Genomic DNA, 21,786 nt, shown 5'->3' with positions numbered 1-21,786 from the left:
AAACACTGCTCTTCGCTGCTCTCTTTCCAGCTCCTAGAACAGTGCCTGGCACATAGTAGAAGCTCATTAAATATTTGTTGAATGAATGAATGAACACATCACCATTAAACAGAGAAACACTTTGCAACCACAAGAGACTTAACCACGTCGTTTGCACCGAGCAAGTGGGGAGCGGTGGTGGGATTCTCGGCGGGGATTCGTTTTACTCACGGTAAAATTCACACACTTGACAATCGCCAAGAGAAACTTGGATGATGGAACAAGAGGACAGAAAAGACTAACAGTCACATTTGCCTTTGACTGCAGACGTAGGTATGAGGACTGTGTGTCAAAGCAAAACAAGTTAACCGATTTCTCTTTTCACCTGTTGGTTCAAGAGTATCCATATGCTTATCAATCTATACAAATGTAGAAATGTAAAGTTTTGAAGGGTTGAGGTGGTTTTTTTTTTTTTTTTTTTTTTTGGTATTAAGTATAGGCCTCTAAGCTGGGCACTATTAGGTTTGCATCGTTGCTGGTGACTCATTTTGCAGAAGTGATGCAGAGAGAGAGAGCAAGAGAGAGAGAGCAAGATAATGGGAGCTGGGAAGTGCCTCACTCACCACCTTGCCTCCTTCTGGTGGAGAGAGACTGCCGACTACCCCTGAGTCTCTCCTGGGGCTGAGGAAGGAAGGCGCTATGAGCCAGCTCCCCAAAGCGGTATCCAGTTCTTGGCTTTGGGAATGAAATCCTTTAGAGGGTCATTTGCCTTCCACCCTGGCAGGGGCAAAACTTCCCCACATCTGCAAGTACCACCCAACCTTCCTTGATGAGGTTACTTTGGTCATCAGAGCCAAAAACAGAAGCACTGTGATTACAAACCCAAAAAAATGTCCATCTGCTACATCTAAGGAAACTGAAAATAATAATAATAATAACCAACTGTAGCAGAGAAAGTGAGTGGGTGAACATGGATTGATGACAAATACTACTCTGAGAAAAACAACTCTGCGTGACTAATTCCTTTCCTCAGCAAAAGTAAGAAGCTAAGTGTCAGTCTTAGGGCCTGAATCCCTACCCCTTTTTTGAATGGGCATTTGCAAAGTTAAGCGGCTATACAGAACTCTGCTGATGGAAGTACCTAAATGTTCCCGTAAAAATGTATCGAAAATGACAGAGTGTGCGCGTTTGTATTTTAAAAAGTCAGGCAGACGCAAACAGAGCAAAAAAATTATACTGATGGATCTGTTACCAGTGCCAAAATGTCCAACCTTTGGTTCTTCGGGCTAGTCTCTGCTGTGATGTCCACTAAAACCACTTCCTCTTAATTCACCTGCTCGGCGAGGACCTCCCCTGTGACAGTGGTGGATGCTTTTTTTTTTGACCCCCTTCCCTCTGCCACCTCTAACCTGTTGTCTTTGAACTTGTCAACTGTGGTTCCTGCTCACCAGAATTTTATCAGCCATCTGCTGGATCTGTTGGGACTTTGTCTGGATGTCATCCTTCAGTCTGTTTTCTCTACGCTCCATGGTCTCTAGCCTCTTTACCTTGTTCTCCAGAGAATGGCGGCGTTCCTGCAGATCGTGAATCAATCAGAGAGTTTTAATGGGGTAACTGCTACGGGCACAGCGCCTGCACCGAGGGAAGGCACCCTCAGGAGGCGGAGGCTCGAGGCGGGAAGAGGCACCCAAAGCAATAGCGAGGAAAAGACGGTTCTATACTCCAAGTCGGGCTCGCTTGTGTAGGTTACAAGAGTGCATTCATTCATTCAAATATTTACCAAGCGCCTACTATCTGCAAAGTACCACACTAGGCATCACGGAAAATACAGAGAGGAAGCCGAGAATCCCTGCTCTTGGAAAAGGTAAGAGAAACACAAGTGAACATAATCTAGGTTAAGAGGGGGCAGAGCCGTGAAGCCAGCAGACACAGAGGGCAGTGGGAGGCTGAGGACAGGAAGGGCAGGTGACAGGAGGAGTCATAGGGAGGTGAGCTTGGGAGGGGTCGGGGAGGGCAGGAGAGGAGGGCGGGAGGCCTTTCAAACCACAGCAGGGGCATTACCAGCAACTGAGAGGTGGTCAAGACAGTTTAGGCCCCATGTGGAACACTGAGGGGCAACAGGGTAAGGTACATCGGGGGAGGAGCAGGGGAAAAGTGGAAAGAGGAGCACGTGGGGGTCAAATGGCTGAGAGGCTCAGGCTGGGGTGGGGGTCCCTAAGTATAGGGATGCCCTGGCAGGTTTGAGATGAGGAGCCTGCAGTTGAGGTCCACGAGTCTGACATGGTTTGAGCGAGGAGGAGGAGACCAGAAGCAGAAATCCAAGAAACTACTCCATGTGCTCAGCTTAGAGGAAGAGGCCTTAACTATGGGGAGGCCCTCAAAAGTGGCCAGCAGGGGATGAATGCGAGACAGCTTGAGTATATTCACAGGGCTGAGTGACTCGTGGAAGGGCACGGACCAAGGAGAAGCAGGTGACATAGAGGCTGCAGGCCTGGGGTGAGGAGATGAAGGACAGTGGCCCTGACTGGCATAAGGGGAAGATATTGAGTTCATTCTAGATCTGACACAACCATTTGGACACCCAGTCAAGATGTCAGGAGATTGTGGGTGAGTGCGGCCCCAAAGAGACATGGGCAGGTAGGTTCAATGCCAGCACGGTGACAGGGAGAAGCAGAAGGCCTGGGACAGGGGGATGGGTAAGTCAACTATGGCACATCCAGTCCATGGAACAGTCACCCAACCATCAGGGGGAGGCGGAGAGGAGTAAAGGCAAAACATCACTTTTTATTCTAGATGCTTCAGTGCTAAGTTTTTTTGGTTTTGTTTGGTTTTGTTTTTTTTGCAGTGAGAAGACACTCGTGTGTTTCCTGTATAATTATATAACTGTTTCAACAACAACAACAACAAAGAATTGGAGGGAGAGAAGAGGCCCCAAAATATCCATCTGGGAGTTATCCACATGCACAGGTCACAGCTGAAGCCTTGAAAATTAACACGTTATTAACACTGTGGGGGGAAAGGCAAGGAAAAACAAGGGGACAGACAGAAGAACAAGGAAACCTCAGGGATGGCGTCACAGTTCATCGAGATGAACAGGAATCCTTCCACAGCAGTGAGCAGGACGGAGGAAAACAAACAGGAAGGAAAGGTCTTTATCCAAAAAGCATCTTTCTACTCGGAGCTGCTGTGACAAATCTTTCTCCCCTTTGGGGAAAACGTTCCTGAGCCTCTCGGGTTTCAAAGGGATTTGCGGAAGGGAAGGCGGTTTGGTCAAACGCGAGCAGAGGGTGGTTCCGTAGTTTCTGCCCCTCGGCATCGCCACCAGGGTCTGTCCGCCGGGGCCAGAGGGCCCCTGCTCACCTCGGCTTCCACCAGCTTCTTTCTGATGCCTTCGGACGAGTCCTCGCGGTTATGCAGCTTCTCCAGCTCCCGCTCCGCCCGTTCCTTTGCCTGGCGGATGTTCTGCAGTAGCTCAGTGGCCTCGGTGCTGGCTTTCACGGCCTGAGGGAGAAGGATTGGGGGACAGCAGGCCAAGTTTATCCATGGAAAATGATGGGGACCGTCTCCCAGATAGAAAAAAATTGGGTCATGATGCATGGACAGATTATATCCATTTCCAAAATATATAAACATTCATTTTATTCTGTATTTTGTCTGTTCTAAGGTGCACTTACTTTTTCAACATCACTGAATTTGGAAAGCATCCTTCAATTAAAATTGACAGTGCTGGAGTTCCCGTGGTAGCTCAGTGGAAATGAACCCAACTAGTATCCACCAGGATGTGGGTTCAATCCTGGGCCTCGCTGAGTGGGTTAAGAATCCAGCATTACCGCAAGTTGCAGTGTGGGTTGCAGACGTGGCTCAGATCTGGTGTTGCTGTGGCTGGGGTGTAGGCCAGCAGCTGCAGCTCCAATTTAGCCCCTATCCTGGGTACTTCCATATGCCACAGGTGCAACCATTAAAAAAACAAACCAAAAAACCCCTGAGTTCTCTTGAGGGCAATGGGTTCAGGATCCAGTGCTATCCCTGGAGTGGCTTGGGTCACTGATATGGCTCAGGTACAATCCCTGGCCCAGGAACTTTCATACGCCATGGGCACAGCAAAAAAACAAAAAGCAAAAGACACCAAAAACCAAAAAACAGTGAACACTTTTTACGTTCATTTTTTTTTGTGTGTCTTAACTATACTGCAGCTTCTAGCATCACAAGAAAGATGTGAATGTAAGAAACCAACAACCTTACATTTGTTTGCTTTAAATTATATATATATATATACACACACACACACACACACACATATATATATATACACACACACACATATATATACATATATATATATCTTCTTTGGCTGCACCTGCAGCATGCAGAAATTCCCAGGATAGGAATAGAACCTGTGCTACAGCTTCAACATGAGCCACAGCAGTGACAATGCTAGGTCCTTAACCTGCTGTGCCAGCAGGAAACTCTAGCAGATTTTGGTGGTTTTTGTTTTTTGGTTTTTTTTTTTTTTTTTGGTAAATATTAATTTAAAAAGTAAAAACTGCAAGGGAACCCCAACTTCAAGACCTGCACTGTCCAACATGGGAGCCATTCACCACCATATGTGCCCAGGGAGCAGCTTGAAATGTGGCTGGTGTGAGTGGGGAATTTTTAACTTTATTTAAGTTTATTCCTTTAAAAACAAGCAGTGAAATGTTTTCCTATCAAGACATGCTGCAACGCTATTTTGTAAATACTGAACTAATTATCATTCAGAGAATTTCACGTTTTTTGCCTTTTTTAATGTGGCTACTAGAAAACTTAAAATGACATCTGTGGCTGAGATGCGTGGGTTGGATCCCTCTTCTTTTGGAGAGCATAGCTCTAGATGAAGACATGAATCCTCACCTAAACTGCTAGCTGAAAGAGGGCAGTGGAGGCTTTCAGTAGTGAGCTCAACAACAGGAAAGAAGTGGACAGATGAATGGATACAGAAAATGTGGAATATACATGCAATGGAATATTATGCAGCCTCTGAAAAGGAAATCCTGTCACACCCTACAATGTGGATGAACCTCAAGCACATTATGCTAAGGCAGTCACAAAAGAACAAATACTCCCTGATTCTATCCACGAGAAGAATCTAAAGCAGTCAAAAACACAGAAACAAAGTAGATCAGCAGGGGCAGATCTATTACAAATAGGATGGATAAACAACAAGGTCCTACTGTATAGCACAGGAAATTCAAATCCTGTGATAGTTCATTGAAAAAGACACATGCACCCCTATGTTCCTCGCAGCACTATTCACAATAGCCAAGACATGGAAACAACCTAAATGTCCATTGACAGATTAATGGATTAAGAAGAGGTTGTATATATACAAAATGGAATACTACTCAGCCATAAAAAAGAACACAATAATGCCATTTGCAGCAACATGGATGGAACTAGAGACTCTCATACTAAGTGAAGTAAGTCAGAAAGAGAAAGACAAATACCATGATATCACTTATGCCTGGAATCTAATATATGGCACAAATGAACCTATCTACAGAAAAGAAACAAATTCATGGACATGGAGAACAGACTTGTGGTTACCGAAGGGGAGGGGGAAAGTGGGATGAACTGGAAGTTTGGGGTTAGTAGACGCAAACTATTGCATTCGGAGTGGATAAGCAATGAGATCCTACTGTATAGCATGGGGAATTGTAACTAATCACTTATGGTGGAACATGACAGAGGATAATCTGAGAAAAAGAGAGTGTGTGTGTATGTGTGTGTGTGTGTATGAATGACTGGGTCGCTTTGCTGTACAGCAGAAATTGACAGAACAATGTAAATTAACTATACCAGAAAAAATAAAACCCTAAAAATCCTGTGATAAACCATAATGGAAAGAATGTATGTAGAGCGTTCCCGTCATGGTGCAGCGGCAATGAATCTGACCAGGAACCATGAGGTTGCAGGTTTGATCCCTGGCCTCGCTCAGTGGGTTAAGGATCTGGCGTTGCCATGAGCTGTGGTGTAGGTCATAGACACAGCTCGGATCCTGCATTGCTGTGGCTGTGGTGTAGGCTGGCAGCGGTAGTTCCAATTTAACCCCTAGCCTGGGGTCACCCATATGCTGAGGGTGTGGCCCTAAAAAGCCAAAAAAAAAAAAAAACAATGTTATGTATATATGTATGCGTGTATGTGTGTGTGTGTATATGTATATATATGAAACACTTTGCTATACAGCAGAAATTAACACAACACTGTAACTCAACTATACCTGCATAAAGTAAATTTAAAAAAAAAAAGAAAGGCAGTTACCAAGGGCAGGGGTTGGGGAGAGGAATTAGTGTTTAGCACGTTTTGAGGGATGACCAAAGTTCCAGAGATCTGTCTACACAACAACATGAATATACCTGACACTAAGCAACAGGACACTCAAAATAGTGAAGACGGTAAATTCCATGTTAACAGTAATCTCATGTTTTTAATACCACAATTTTAAAAAGAATAAGGAGAAGGAAGAAGGAGCTCTACTAAACACATTAACAAACATTCTTTTTTTTTTTGTCTTTTTTTGGGGAGAGGGTACCTGTGGCATATGGAGGTTCCCAGGCTAGGGGTTGAATCGTAGCTATGGCTTCCAGCCTATGCCACAGTCACAGCAATGCAGCATCCGAGCCGCATCCGCGAGCTATACCACAGTTCACAGCAATGCCGGATCCTTAACCCACTTAGCAAGGCCAGGGATTGAACCTGAAACCTCATGGTTCCTGGTCAGATTTGTTTTCGCAGCGCCACGACGGGAACTCCCCATTCACAAACATTCTTGACATGAAAGGCATGTCTCAGAACCACACTCATTCTGGCCTTTTTTTTTTTTTTTTTGGCTGTGTCCCTGGCATATAAAAGTTCCCAGGCCAGGGATCAAACTCGAACAACACCTGTAGCCAGAGCCACAGCAGTGACAACACCGGATCCTTAACCTACTAAGCCACCAGAGATCTCCTCATTCTGGCCCTTTCTTTAGCGTTTCCCTGTTCACCTAAAGGAAGGGCCAGTAGCACAAACCCTGCAGGATGCTCTAAACCCACCCTACCCCACCCCACAACCACCTGAGGACTCCTGGCTCCTCCAGGCTCCCAATGCACAGGTTCTTAACTGAAAGCCTCCTGGGTCGTGACCAACACAGGCTTCTCCTGTGCAAAGTGAAGCCAGCCTCGTGGGTTCTGTCATATCACGATTAGAACTTTGACTAGAGAGGCTCACACAGCTCTCTCTCTCTCTTTTTTTTTTTTTTTTTTTAAACAAACACCACTGAGACATCTCAGAAGGAGAAAGCATATTCAGAACGCTGATGTTTTCAGGTAATAGCTCACTCCCCTTCATTTTCCTCGGTGCTGGGGGACTAATTCTGTTTCTCTGATCTTTCAAGCTCCAGGACAAGGCAAGGTAAAGTATTTGGAAATGGGAGGTAAAGTCCCGCACCATCACTTCCCCCCATCACCATCCCACCCCCGTGCCGCAAAAACCACCCTCGGGCTTACCTTTTCCAGCTTCTCTTGGAGCTCTTGAATTTTTAGCTGCTGCTCTGCATTGATCTATAATTAAAATCCCAGAAAATAAAGCAAAAGGCAAATTGGCATTAAGGTCTTGCTGTATTAACTGCAGTGCTATTTTCTTGAGGTTTCTGTGGCATCTTTTTGTTTTGTTTCCCAGTACCTACTGAAGGAGAGGAAGAACAGTAGCCTATCAGAGAAGTCTCTCACTGTCTCACTGACCTGGGCAAATCTCCACGTGGACTGTTTCTCTAGAACCAGCAACACATATACAGAGGGCAGAAAGTTACCCACCTAATACCTTTGAACAATAACAATTTCCACATGTGTTTTACTAAGTATCTGGATTTATGTATTACTGTGAGCAGGCATGACTGAAAAAATAAGGTGTTCTTTTATTACTTTTAGAACCATAGCTGAAGCTAAGGTGGTCATTTAGAGATTGACCATCAACAGAGTGTTCTCTCTGTATTGCAAGAATATTCTTCACCCAACGAGAGGACCATTTAAGGGACTGTCTACCAAAAATCATGATACCAATCATAGAAAATACCTTTTCCAGTTTGGAATATTCTCCCACTTCAGGCTTCCCTTGATCTTTAGCCTGTAATTTAAAAGATACAACATTATTTGGAAAATTTCCAGAACCTCCAAATCTTTTGAGACAGCACTAGCGGCTGTACTTTCTGTGGGCAAAATAATGAGGATGATGATCAAACTTATCTTCTCTAACCAAGACCAGGAGCCTGGCAGGGCCCCCCATTATCTCCCAAATATATATTCATGAAGTTAGTGTTTCCTTTACTACTGCTAAGATTATCCATGATTCTACCTCCAAAACCCCCTCCCAACGGGGGCTGGCTACCTTCATCAGTTTATGCTGGCATTCCGTTGCTTTGCGCTTGAACTCTTCAGCCGCCAGCCGGGACTCTCTCAGCTCCGATTCGTAGAGATCACTCCGTCTTCTTGCAGAAACGAGGTCCTCTTCCAACTGATTCATCATCAACCTCATTTCTTCCACTTGAGCCTGGTACTCCTGAAGAGTAGCCAACGGGAGGAAGGGTGACCCTTAGAACTCCAGAAAGGGAAGACGGGAAGGGAAGATGGAAAAACATGGACCACAGAGGGAAGACACATGGGAGAGAGATGGGCAGAGACTAGACCTAGAGAAAAGGCAAGTGGAAAGATGGGGATACGGGAGAGGTGTGTGGAGGACAAGGAGGGGAGAAAAGACTATTCAATCTTTACACTGTTTTCATGTAGATCATACCTCACTAGCAACACCACCTGGAACACAGGTGCCTAGGTACAGCAAGACCCTCTGGGAGAATAATGCTGGACAAGAAGCACAGAACCGTAAGGCCTTTCTAACACAAGAGAGCTGGAAGGGATGTACTTTCAACAACCCGGATAAACTGCTTACACATAGCTTTCCTCCAAGGGTAATCATTTATATGGATTTGTCCTTTAGAAGTCATGTGCGCCTAACACAATTAGATATGGTACTAGTTTTAAAATTAACCTTTCAGACGGCACAAGGGGGTAATTGGAAAGCTCAGTGGAGAGACTCTTGGAAGGTGAAACTCATCATGTCAGTTTCTCACCATTAATTTTTCTGGGCCCCAAAGTGAATGATGAACTTAATGTTGCTCTTGAGATGCAAGTCACCCTGAAATTTGGAAGAGTCAGAAAACACTGTCTCTGGTCAAAACAACTTGTGAGAAAGACTCCAAAGGAAGAATTAGCTTGTTTCCTTGAGCAAAGCCTTTAAAGTGATCCAATACAGCCCAACTTTTTCCAAAGTAAATTTCTAAAATATTTGCAATGAGGTGTTCCAAAAGTGTATTTACCAGAGGAAATGGGCAAGGGTTCTGAGAACTTTGGGGCCAAGTATGAAAATATTCTGTTAGCAAAAGTAGAGCTTATGCATATGGAGGATTATGAATAAGCAAAGTGTAACCAATCCAAGCTGGTGGGGATGGGTGGCGGATATAAAAGGAAAAGAATAAAGAGCTGAATCAAGACAGTCTCTGAACGTCACAACATACATTGAACATCTTTAACATCTGTTCTCCTAGGAAATGACTAAAGAGGGACCAACTGAGCAAGGAGATGTGTTTAACCAATAAAAAGTCTTTTTTTTTTTTGTATTTTTAGGGCCACACCCGAGGCACATGGAGGTTCCCAGGCTAGGGGTCTAATCGGAGCTGTAGCCACCGGTCTACGCCACAGACACACGGGATCCCGAGCCTCGTGTGCGACCTACACCACAGCTCACGGCAATGCCGGATCCTTAACCCACTGAGCAAAGCCAGGGATAGAACCGGCAACCTCAAGGTTTCTAGTTGGATTTGTTTCCACTGTGCCACAATGGGAATTCTTTTTTTTTTTTTTTTTTTAAGTAATAGAGTGTAAAGTAAGCCTTTCGTGCCATGGTAACAGGCAATCCCCCACCCCCACCCCATGCACATTAAAGGGGAAGTGATGTTCATTTGAAAATGGATAGTTTTCATGGAAGCACATCTCACTCTGTATCACTGGTAGAGAGAAAGGGAGAAAAAATGACCACAGAAGACAGCATGGTCTCATTCCACTCCCTCCTGCCCCAAAGCACGCAGGGGTCCCTTGGTATCCACAGGGGATTGGTTCCAGGACCAAATTCATCCTGCAGTTGGTGGAATCCACGGATTCACAACCCGTGGATACAGACGGAGAGCCAGCTATCTTGTTATTGAAGGTCAATCCTACAAGTCACGGGGCACCAGGTTTTTCAGGATGATGCGCACTAAGTGGGTGGCGCTGGATTATATAGCCAAAGGTCTTTAGAACCTACTCAACAATTATCTGAGCTCACAGAGTGGAACATGAGCTGATTATCTGAATTGGTATATCCTTTACCTGGGGTTTTTCTAGACCCCTCGGTCAGGGTTGTATTATGACTTATTATGACTTTCATGATTCTGGGTGTTGCGCCTTCCTGAGCCCCTTCCTCCATAAAAATAATAATAATAATAATAATGATAACATATATATATTTACACATTAAAAATTGTTTTACAACAGCACTCATAAAAAGATAGAAACACTATGTAGAAAGACAGTTTCCTTTACCTAAAAGCTCCATTTCTTGTCTTCTGATTTTATAGTTTAAAAAAAAATCCCAAGTACCATGGGCACCCCCCCTCCCCCGCACAAACACCAAACTGTGGAGGAAGCAAAGAGGTGGGAGGAAATCTTGGTCGTCTTTAATCCTCGAGCTCCCTCTTCTGACTTTAACTTGTGTTGGTGAGAAGGGGATGTAATTTTTGTATTTTGTCAAGAGCACCCAGGAAGAGGAAGCAGAGAATCAGGTGACATCTCCGACAGCAATATGAACTCCGGGGGTGGGGGGGGCACCCCGCCTGCTGTGAGCATCAAAGAGAATTCTACCTCATTTGTTGACCCCTGTTACTATGCTGAATAATTTGAGGAAATCCTATATATCCAAGAGCTCAAATCCCTGCTTCAGGAAGAATCTGAGAGAAGGTAATCACATCTGTTTCTAAGGATGGCTAAGAAGGAGCTGTTCCCATCTCAGTGGGAGCGACCTGTGGATTAGAGCTGACTAGGATCAGAATGGGAAACCGTGAACAGCTCTTCAGTCACACCCCAAGTCATGCTTCCAAAAGCAGCTTCAAGATTTTCTGGGAAGGAGGTATCAGACATGGTGCTGTTCAGTCAGAAATCCTGAATCAAAGACGTCTTCTGTGTTACCCCAATGTCTATTTCCCATCCTGGGGGGCGCGTAGGGGAGGGGAATCGGCCACTGCTACCAAGGGCTCAGGAATCAAGCCATCCTGTGAATCTCTTAGGTATTTATCTTAAACCAAATCCAAACATACCATGTGGGGTTAGCAAAGTAGAAGCAAAATGTTTAAAATAAATCAAGAAATATCAGTCCAGAAATTTGCTTTGAGGAAGAGTGGAGGAATGAATGGCAAAACTGGGAGGAACTGAGGGGCTACAAAAACCACAATAAGAGTTTGCTGCAAGTATTAAATGCTTTTTCCTGGACTTCGAACATTCTGCTCTCATCAGACCTACCGAGAGTCGCTTCAATAAACGCTTCTTCCAATGAGAAATAAAATTTCTGAAACAGAGAAATTTTCTACCCCCCCCCCCCAATGGAACTTGGAGTGGTCACTAAATCTGAAACTCCACAAGGATGCCAACTGTGGGATGAATCATAAAGGACATTTCTTTGAACTCAACCACCAGCAAATACCTTTTCAAAATGTTCTGATAATTCTGTTTCTATGGAATTTCATGGACACCAGCTGCTCCCTCTGGTGGCCAAGCAGAGCTTTCATTTCCCCAGCATGTCACCAAACGCCAATTTCCAAACACACTCAACTAATGGGAGAGAAAGAATCCTACTTCTTGAAACTTTTAGGTTGAACAACTGTGTTGATAAAAGGGGCAATGAGTCAACTGTCAAAAAAGATTTTTCAAATGGTAGGTGTGACCTCCAAAAATCTCTAAGTTAGCATGATTGTCCAGAAACCTGACAACTGGATTGCACCATTTCCTAAACACGTTTATTTAGGACATTTTGATCGAGCCCGAGGATACTAATCAATGATTTTTAAAAATATTAAGGCAATAATGAGATTATGTCAACAAAACATCCAAAACAACCATTCTCTTCTTTAAAGAATAACTAACGAATCAAATTATTTGCTGCAGTTTCTTGCATCAGCACCACCCAGATGGCTAAGTTTGGTGCTACTCAGAGATAAAAATGTTCATTTCCATCACTGTTTCCATTAGATTTTCTGAAGTGAATGAGAGTTGCCTGGCAGCTGCTAATTCAGCTCTCCAATTGCTCATTGCATTCTCTTCATTAAAGTTCTATTTACAGTTTCTTCAAAGTACAAAAAAAAAAAAAAAAAAAATCCAGGCTAAAAAGGAAACAATGAATCGAAATAAAAATGAACCATCTAGAAAGAAAACCCTTTTAGAAAGAGGATTTTTAAAAAAAGAGAGAGAGTAGGCTTTTTAAAGGTCCGGATTCTCTTTTCAGAACATGCAGGGGACAGCTTTCTGTTAGTCAGATTTGCCATGTTAATTCTGACTGAGCCTTAACTGCTCAGACCCTTCTCCTAGAATATTCCTTTAGAGAATTAAAACCATGAATTATCCTGGCATCTCCCAAAAACTTCAAGTGCATCTGAAAAGCTATGAAAACATTAAAATTGTTTTATTTACTTTTTCTTTTTAGGGCTACACTTGCAGCATATGAAAGTTCCCAGGCTAGGGGTCAAATCGGAGCTGCAGCTGCCAGCCTACACCACAGCCACAGCAACATGGAATCCAAGCTGTGTCTGTGACCTACACCACAGTTCACGGCAACACTGGATCCTTAACTCACTGAGTGAGGCCAGGGATCAAACCCACATCCTCATGGATACTAGTCAGGTTCGTTACTGCTGAGCCACGATGGGAACTCCCTAATATTGTTTTTTTAAATGGTCTGAAGCAGAGGTTGGCAAATCGTGGAAAGCCAGAGAAGAAGCAATTTCCACCTTGCAGGTCCTACGGTCTCTGTCATATGTACTTACCTCTGCCATTGCAGCATGACAAGCAACCAACGACAAGACCTAAATGAATGGCATGGCTGTGTTCTACTAAAATTTTATTTATAAACACTGAAAATCAAATTCTATGTAACTTCTCACACATCATGAAATCTTCTTTTGCATTTCCCCCCAACCATTTAAATATGCAAAAACCATTCTGAGCTTGTGGCCACAGAAAACAGGTGGCTGGCCCCCACAGGCTGCAGTGTGCCCACCCTGGCCCTAAACCCACACCTGAAATTGAAAAGAGTTGTCGTTATAAGGTGCAGGCTTCAAAAGGAGCTAGAACAAGGACTCTGCCATTTATATAAATCATGGGGAATCTAAAAGTTCCAAATGACCTACATACCTCTCTCTCGCACTCTCTCTCCTCACCATCCCCCTCTCTCCATCCCTCAAATATACCTCTCCTAAAACGAGAGGTCCGAGCTGGTTCCCTGCTCCTGGGCAGGGAGTCCTACCTGCTCTTTGATTTCTTGGAGCTTCCGGCTCTGCTCTCTGATATCGTGGAGAAGCTGCAGTGCTTTGTCGTCCTCCTGGGACACCTCCATCCGAGCTTGCTCCAAACTTCGCTTTAAGCTCTGTGGAAAGCAAAAATTTTAATAGGAATGCCCTGTGGACCCTGCTCTGTCTGAAAAGATTCGTTAAGGGAGCCACAAGCCGTTTCGAAGACACCAAGGCAGTTTCGGGTGACGGACCAAAGTCGACAACTTCCGGTGGGTCGAAGATGCCGGTTTTCTTCCTGTAAAACCCCCCCATTGGGTTCAAGAAACATCATCTCAAACCTTGTGACCTTACGGATCCAGCCTGAAACTGCATCCACCTGTTTCCTAACTACCCGAACAGATACTTACTTGTATGTTCAGGACTAAAACTAGTTAAGATCCCTTATCCATTAAACCACCCTTGTGGTGGCTACAACATCTTTTCTGGAATATCAGTTATTTGAGAACTGTCAAGTATACATGCCCCTTTCAAAGGAGCAATGACTTCATTCTCTGCCCTGCTATCACTTAAGACTCCAAACCATCTATTTCCACCTCCTGGCTTAAGTTTCCTGGACACCTTTCATCCATAAGGTTCCCTCAACGCTTCAGTGGCACTGAAATCTATATCTGAAATACATAGCTGAATAACTTCACCCACCACTGAAAGGCAGCCAAATCTGGAATGGAAACATAGCAGTTATTCTTAATCAGCCACGTTCTATAGATCTCCTCTCCTTTGTGAAGGAAAAAAAAAAAAAACCTTGAAAAATGTGTGATTCAACTTCTTAAGACTGCTTAAGTGGGTACATTAAAAAACACCTGAATGAAAGTTTTGAACAAGACAATGGAGAAGACAGTCTACTCTTGTGAGAGAAAAAAAACAAAAAAACAAAAACGGCACACAGTAAATAATGACAGGGGGTCTGGGTTTCCACGGCTGAGTTTTCTTGTTGCTACGCTAGCTCTAGGCAGTGGAAAATTGATTTGGGGCTGATTCAAAAGACATTTTCTTGCGCTTATCAGGGAGCTGGGTTCTGGAGGCTGAATGTGTTGGATACGATGGAGACCAGAGAGGTTGGGATGGGAGAGGCTGGGAGCCCTTTGAGACTCTCTGCCCAGCCCCAGGCTCTGCAGCCTACCTGGGGCCCACTCTCATTCCTGGGCCCTGTGGCCAGGCTCACACTACTCTGCCAATCACAGACCGTGCCTCCGCTTGCTCCCTGTATGCTCTTGCCCTAGCTGTGACGTGCCTCATGACGCTGTCATGGAACAGGATGAGACACACACGACAGGAAGTGCCACCTCCGAGGGAAGGGGACTTGGGGAAGGCTCACACTGCATTCTGTGATGTAGGTAGCAAGGTCCTGCTCCAGGAGGGATCTCTGAGTCTCAGAGGCCTTCAGCTCCACCTCCTTCTGACTAAGCACAGCCTCCACCTCTGACACTCTCCGATGTAACCGGGTCATTTCCTGCTCCATCTGAAATAAACACATCGACACGTTAAAAAGGCCCGGGGTGGGGGTGGGGAGGGGGGTGTTTCTTTAGGAGCAGTCAAATCTCAGGAGGCCTCCGAGACCATCTGGTGGCCCGGGCTGGCACTAAGTCGCCACAGGTTGGGGTGGAAATACCATGGTTTCTTCGCCCGGGAGCACACAGGTCTTCTTAAGGACAGTCACCAATGCTAAGTCACTCCTCTCATACAAGGCTGGGTTCACACTCGATCACTTCTCTAACCCAGTGAGCAAGGAAGCCACCATCATCTTTTTTTTTTTTTCACCTGTTTGCTTTTTTTGTTTGTTTTTTTGGTTGGGTTGGGTTTTTTTTTTTTTTTTTTTTGCAGACGTCACTTTAATTTTATCCCAAATCCATCTTGATCCCCCCCATCTCCTTGCAAAGAGCTAGCAGACAAATCCAGGACAGGGCAAGGAGATAAAGTATTCGTCTGCACTCTTAGGAGTCCCAGGCAAGTAGTGGCTCTTGGGAGCTTCCAGAGAGCTGCCCCTGGGCAGGAACAGTGAGCGTTAAGAGACGTTGAGCATAATCAACACAGTGGCCGCAGAGACATAAGCAGGAGTTTTTAAAGGACTAGGAAGAGAGACTTCACATCACTCAGAGCAGGTGGGCTGCATCTGGGCCACAGGTGAGGACCAGTGCCACCTGCCGGAAGACGCAGACGTCTGACTGGGTCATGCTGAGGAACGGGCCGTTTTACATCCAGGGCCTCCTCTGGTTAAGATTTAAAGGATTTACGGCAGCATCAAGGCCCGAATTCATCTCCCTCTGAGCTGCCGGAGGAGGCGCGACTTCGGCGAGGGAAGGTTCAGGTGGCTGGACGCCAGCAGCGGCCCCGGGTGGATCCCTTGGCATATATTGACGGGAGGATCCTGCAGCAAGGAAGGATGCCGGCTGTGGAAATAAATACCTTGTGACACTTGTCCTGGGAGTCTTGCAGCTCTTTGCTTTTGATGAGAAGTTTCTTTTCCATGGAGCTAGTCTTGGCAGGGGAGTCCAGACTTGACACAACAGACCTGGAAGGGAGAAAACCAATGTCAGGGTGACCGATGGGCATGCCCGAAAAGCTGCATTCGGAAATGGCGGCAGAGACCACGGACCTGCTGAAGTCCCTGGCCGTCAACAGAGCTGGACCCAGCAGCTCCTAAAGACATAAAGGCCACAAGGCAGAGGCAGAGAGGACCAAGAACTGTGGGAGCGGGTTGACCAGGGCACTGATTCAGCCCTCTGAGCTTCAGTTTCCATTTCTAAGGATAGAAGGATAATCTAGGGGCCCATGAGGACAGGAGTGCATAAGCATTAAACACAGGGCATGGTGCCTAAGAGGCTTTGTTCACTTACTCAATGGATGTGTACGTGTGCCTACTCTGTTCCAGAAACTGTTCCAGGCACTGGAACACTGGTGGTCCAGAGAGATGTGGTCCCTGCCCTCCTGGAGCTGACATTCACAGATACACAGAATGCAACAGGCAGACACATAAACTAACAGGTTACAGACGATGCCAAAGAAGGAAAGCAAGCGACCTGCTGAAGGAAGATGGAACAGGGTCTGCTTCCAGCTCAGGCAATGGGGGAGGGCGTCTCTGAGTGGTGCCAGCTGAGCTGTCACCTGAAGGATGAGCAGGTGCTGGCCCTCCAAAGTTCTGAAAAGAAACCAGCTCCAGGGAGGGGGAAATAAGGGATACCTGTCCTGATGCAGGACGGCACTAACAGAGCAAGTGCCCAGCCGCTGTTACTAGTTAACGAGACTGACCAAAATGTTGTTTATTCCATCCCCGAGCTGGCCAGTTTGGCTCTATTTCATTTTTACAAAAACAGATAACGCTTATTATGTCAGCCAAATGAGGTCCCTCTCTCAGAATGTCCACGTCCTCCTCTCTGGAACCCGTTGATCTGCTACCTGACCTGGCACAGGGAACTTTTTAGACGTGATTAAGGATTCTGAGATGGAGCACTTCTCCTGGATTACCTAGGTCAGCCCCATGTAACTACAAGGGTCCTTTTTAAGAAGGAAGCGGAGGAAGGGAGGAGATAAAGTGACAGAGGTGGGGTTGGAGTCGGAGAGAGAGATTTAACGACATAGGAAAGGGCCAGGAGCCAAGGAAATGGGGGCAGCTTCCAGAAGCAGGAAAAGGCAAGGAAACTTATTCTCCCAGAGGCTCCTAGGAGTGCAGCCTCATTCACCTTGCTTTCAGCCCAGTAAGACCCATCTTGGACATGTGACCTCCACAGCTCTAAGGCAATAAGTTTGTGTCGTTGTGAGCCACTAAATTTGTGGTCACTTGTTACAGCAGTCATAGGAAACAGCCATCAAAGGTCCTTATGCATGGAGGTCCCACTGCTGCCCCACTGTCTGTCTCCATTGCCTTGATAACAGGTTGCAGAAGCTGGTTGTCAAAGAGCACTGGTGTCTTACCAAGAAGGCAAAGTTCTACTTCCCGCTGCCCCAAACGACTTCCCTGCCTAAAAGAAGTCAGTTCCCTGCAGCAACTCAGAAGATCTCTCTCCCCGCAGCTTCCAGCCCAGTGACAAGGGCTGGGGTGACAGTGCTGGCTCGCTATACCCCCAGTGATAGCCCCCTCCACACACACATTAGGGCAGCCAAGTAAGTCGACATCCAGACTCCTACAGCTCTATTCAAAATCTGACTCTGCCACTCATTCGACCTGAGAACTCTTGGAACCCCGGTTTCCTCATCTGTAAAATGGAGATTTCCTGTTGTGGCTCAGCAGAAACAAACAGGGCTAGTACCCATGAGGATGCAGGTTCGATCCCTGGCCTTGCTCAGTGGGTTAAGGATCAGGCATTGCTGCAAGCTGGGCAAAGGCCAGCAGCCATGGCGCTGATTCAACCCCTGGTCTGGGAACTTCCATACACTGCAGGTACAGCCCTAAAAAGACAAAAACAAAACAAACCAAAAAACGGGGATAATTCTCAATCTACTTTTAAGAGTTCTTCTGAGGATTTAGTAAGATAATCTATGGAAAGCCCTGATATCGCAGTGCCCGGCACATCTTGCAGGTTCATCAATGTGGTTTTTATCATCACTACCCTTGCAACAGCATGAACAGCACATGCCTCAAAAGGCTAAAGCATTTGATTATAAGAGTAAAACTCCAGGGACTGAATTTGCTCCATGCTGTTATTCACATTAGAACAAATGTTGATTATTCAAAGAAATGGGCCATGGGGATTGAAATCCATAAATTATTTTTTTTAATAGCTGCACCTGGGGCATATGGAAGTTCCCAGGCTAGGGGTCAAATCGGAGCTACAGCTGCTGGCTTATGCCACAGCTATGCCAGATCCAAGCTGCATCTGCTGCCTATAGAGCAATGCTGGATCCTTAACCTGCTTAGCGAGACCAGGGATCGAACCTGTGTCCTCATGGATACTAGTCGGGTTGATTACTGCTGAGCCACGAAGGGAATATCTCAACTTTTTTTTTAATCTCACTTTGGGCTAAGAATTTTAACAAAATTCTACATCTCTCACTAGTCTGTTTTATACCTCAGTTTAGTCAAAACACAAACACGTGCTTTTTCAAAAAACTAGAGATGAAATGGGTTGCTTGGCATGGCCGTCATTATTCCCTTTATTCCTGACATCACTTGGGGGAGATGGGTGGTGTAGAGAAGACCAGACCCCTCCCCCCAACCAGGGTCCTCGGTCCTTCAGGAATCAGGAGTCACCTGCAGTGACATGAGTCAGGGGTGACAAGCTGGGCCTTGTCTCTCCAGGCTCAGGCACAGAATGGGCACCCTTAGGGGAGAAGGGTTATGTGTATGCATGACAACGGATGTGGCTCCAAAATTTGATGACATGGGAGGGCAGGCTCCAGAGGTGCCTGAAGTGAGTTCCTGTGTACAAAGCTGATTGCTCATTCACCTCCAAAAGTCATTTCTAGGTCACCTGTTAATGGGGCCCAGAATCAGGGAGATGTGCAGCCCCAACCTGCAGGCACTTGCAGGAGACCATACTCCAGCCCCTCCCCCTCCTCCCAGGTCTGACTCCCTCATTCTGCTATTCTGATACTCAACTAATGCTCACTGTTTGGAAGTTCTAACTACAGCGACTAAGGGCTCTTCAGAATAAAGGTGCTAAAGAAATCTTTAATAAAAATGACATCTTAAACAAAAACTATGATGGAGTTCCCATTGTGGCTCAGCGGTAACGAATCCAACTAGTATCCATGAGGACTCGGTTCAATCTCTGGCCCCGCACAGTGGGTTAAGGATCTGGCATTGCCGTGAGCTCTGGTGTAGGTCACAGACATGGCTCAGATCTGGCATTGCTGTGGCTGTGGTGTAGGCTAGTGGCTACAGATCCGATTCAACCCCTAGCCTGGGAACCTCCATATGCTGCAGGTGCAGCCCCAAAAAAGTCAAAAAAAAAAAAAAGAAAGAAAAAAAGAGAGAGAAAGGGAGCACAAAAAACCCTGTAACCGGCTGTAACAATAAAGCTGTAGGTGATTAGCAGGAGTCACAGTAAAGAATATTTCTGTTGACCCTGAAATGGGACAGAGTGTACTCACTAAAGAAAGAGTTGCCAGAATTTTCTTTGTTCTTAAAATTCACACACTTCAACAAATACAGGTAAATTTTGTTATATGGTGTTTTACTTTATTACATTTCACAGATACTGGGTTGTTTTTTGTTGTTGTTGTTTCTAACAGACAGCAGGTTTGTGGCAACCCTTCGTCAAACAAGTCTATTGGCGCCATTTTTCTGATAGTATTTGCTCACTTCCGGTCTCTGTATCACATGTTAGCAACCCTCACAATACTCCAAACTTTTTGATGATTACTTTGTAGTTGTTTGGTGGCACCACAAACTGCACCCATATAATACAGTGAACTTAATAAACAGTGTATGTGTTCTGACGGCTCCTCCTCCTACCATTCCCTCTCTCTCTCCCTCTCCCTAGGCCTCACAACAATACTGAAATGAGGCTAATTAATAACTATATAATAGCCGCTAAGTGTTCAAGTCAAAAGAAGAGTCACAGGTCGATCACTTTAAACCAAAAGCTAGAAAGGATTAAGCTCAGTGAGGAAGGAATGTTAAAAGCCCAGAAAGGCTTAAAGCTAGGCTTCTTGGGCCAGATAGCCGAGTTGTGAATGCAAAGGAAGAGTTCTTAAAGGAAATTAAAAGTGCTACTTCAGTAAACACATGAATGATAAAAGAAAGCAAAACAAACCTAACGCTGATCTGAAGCAAGTTTGAGTGGTCTGGATAGATGAAACCAGCCATAACACTCCCTTCAGCCAAAACCTAATCCAGAGCAAGGCCCTACCTCTCTTCAATTCTATGAAGGCAGGTGCAGAAGCTGCACAAGAAAAGTTTGAAGTTAGGAGAGGTTGGTTTGTGAGGTTTAAGCAAGGAAGTCATGTCTCCATGATATAAAGGTATAAGCTGCAGCAATTTATCCAGAAATCCAAGATAATTAAGTTAAAATAATTAAGCAACAGATCTTTAATGTAGACAAAACAGCCTTATACTGGAAGAAGATATCATCCAGGACCTTCATAACTAGAGTAAAGAAGCCAATGTCTGGCTTCCAAGGACAGGCTGACTCTCTTGTTAGGGGCTAACGCAGTTGGTGAAGCTGCTGATGAAGCTAATGCAGCTGGTGACTAAGCTGAAGCCAATGCTCATGTCCCATTCCCAAAATCCTAGGGTGCTAAAGAATTATGCTAAATCTACTCTGCTGTGCTCTATAAATGGAAGAGCAAAGCCTGCATGATAGCACATGTGTTTACAACATGGTTTTCTGCATATTTAAACATACTGTTGAGAGAGACCTACTGCTCAGAAAAAGATTCCTTTCAAGTTCTCACTGCACCTGGTCACCTAAAAGCTCCTGATGGAGATGGACAACAAACTTAATGTTTGCATGCCTGCTAACACAACATCCATTCTGCAGGAGTCATTTCTACTTTCAAGTCTTACAATTGAAAGGGAAAAAAAAAAAATTTCCTAAAGCTATAGCTGCCACAGAGAGTGACTCCCCTGATGGATCTGGGCAAAGTCAACTGAAAAATCTTCTGGAAAAGATTCACCATTCTAGATGCCATTACGAACATTTCATGGGAAGATTTAACGGGAGTTTGGAAGAAGCTGATTCCAAGTTTCACGGATGACAGGAAGGGGTTCGAGACTTCAGTGGAGGAAATAACCACAGATGTGAGGAAACAGCAAGAGAACTAGAGTGGAGCCTGGAGTTGTGACTGAGTTGCTCCAATCTCATGATAAAACTTTAACGGATGAGGAGTTGCTTCTTATGGATGAGCAAAAAAAGTGGTTTCCTGAGGTGGAATCTACTCTTGGTGAAGATGCTCTAAAGACTATTGAGATGACAACGGTGAGATGGCAACACAGGATTTAGAACATTACATTAACTTAGTCCATAAAGGAGCAGCAGGGTGTGAGTGGATTGACTCCAGTTTTGAAAGAAGTTCTATTGTGGGTAAAACACCACCAAATAGCATTGCCTGCTACAGAGAAATTGGTTGTGAAAGAAGAGTCAATCAATGTAGAAAGCTTCTTTGGGGAGTTCTCACTGTGGCTCAGTGGAAATGAATCTGACTAGCATCCATGAAGACACAGGTTCAATCCCTGGCCTTGCTCAGTGGGTTGAGGATCTGGCATTGCT

At 45.2% G+C, this 21,786-nt stretch overlaps 1 protein-coding gene across 39 annotated transcripts in view; it reads right to left on the bottom strand.

Moving 5' to 3' along the window:
- Positions 1-21,786, bottom strand: part of CIT (citron rho-interacting serine/threonine kinase) — a 176,147-nt gene that overhangs the window by 73,047 nt on the left and 81,314 nt on the right. For 21 of the 39 annotated variants that reach the window (XM_021073543.2, XM_021073545.2, XM_021073548.2 and 18 more), the window contains 8 exons: positions 16,043-16,148; positions 14,955-15,098; positions 13,594-13,713; positions 8,380-8,550; positions 8,068-8,118; positions 7,503-7,556; positions 3,340-3,480; positions 1,428-1,553 (listed from right to left, as the gene is read on the bottom strand). In XM_021073543.2, coding sequence (XP_020929202.1) covers positions 1,428-1,553; positions 3,340-3,480; positions 7,503-7,556; positions 8,068-8,118; positions 8,380-8,550; positions 13,594-13,713; positions 14,955-15,098; positions 16,043-16,148 — 913 coding nt within the window. Of the gene's footprint in view, positions 1-1,427; positions 1,554-3,339; positions 3,481-7,502; positions 7,557-8,067; positions 8,119-8,379; positions 8,551-13,593; positions 13,714-14,954; positions 15,099-15,248; positions 15,567-16,042; positions 16,149-21,786 lie in introns of those variants that run through there. The other 18 variants (XM_084996354.1, XM_084996355.1, XM_084996357.1 and 15 more) reach the window with 4 other exon arrangements.

Source organism: Sus scrofa, chromosome 14 (assembly GCF_054392235.1).
Source record: "Sus scrofa isolate SSC_HxYL_T2T_F1_AM1 chromosome 14, Sscrofa_HxYL_maternal_Yorkshire_Landrace_v2.0, whole genome shotgun sequence".
Lineage (NCBI taxonomy): Eukaryota > Metazoa > Chordata > Mammalia > Artiodactyla > Suidae > Sus > Sus scrofa.
Note: the sequence above shows the minus strand (reverse complement) of the source record. Positions and strands in the feature narration are given on the sequence as shown.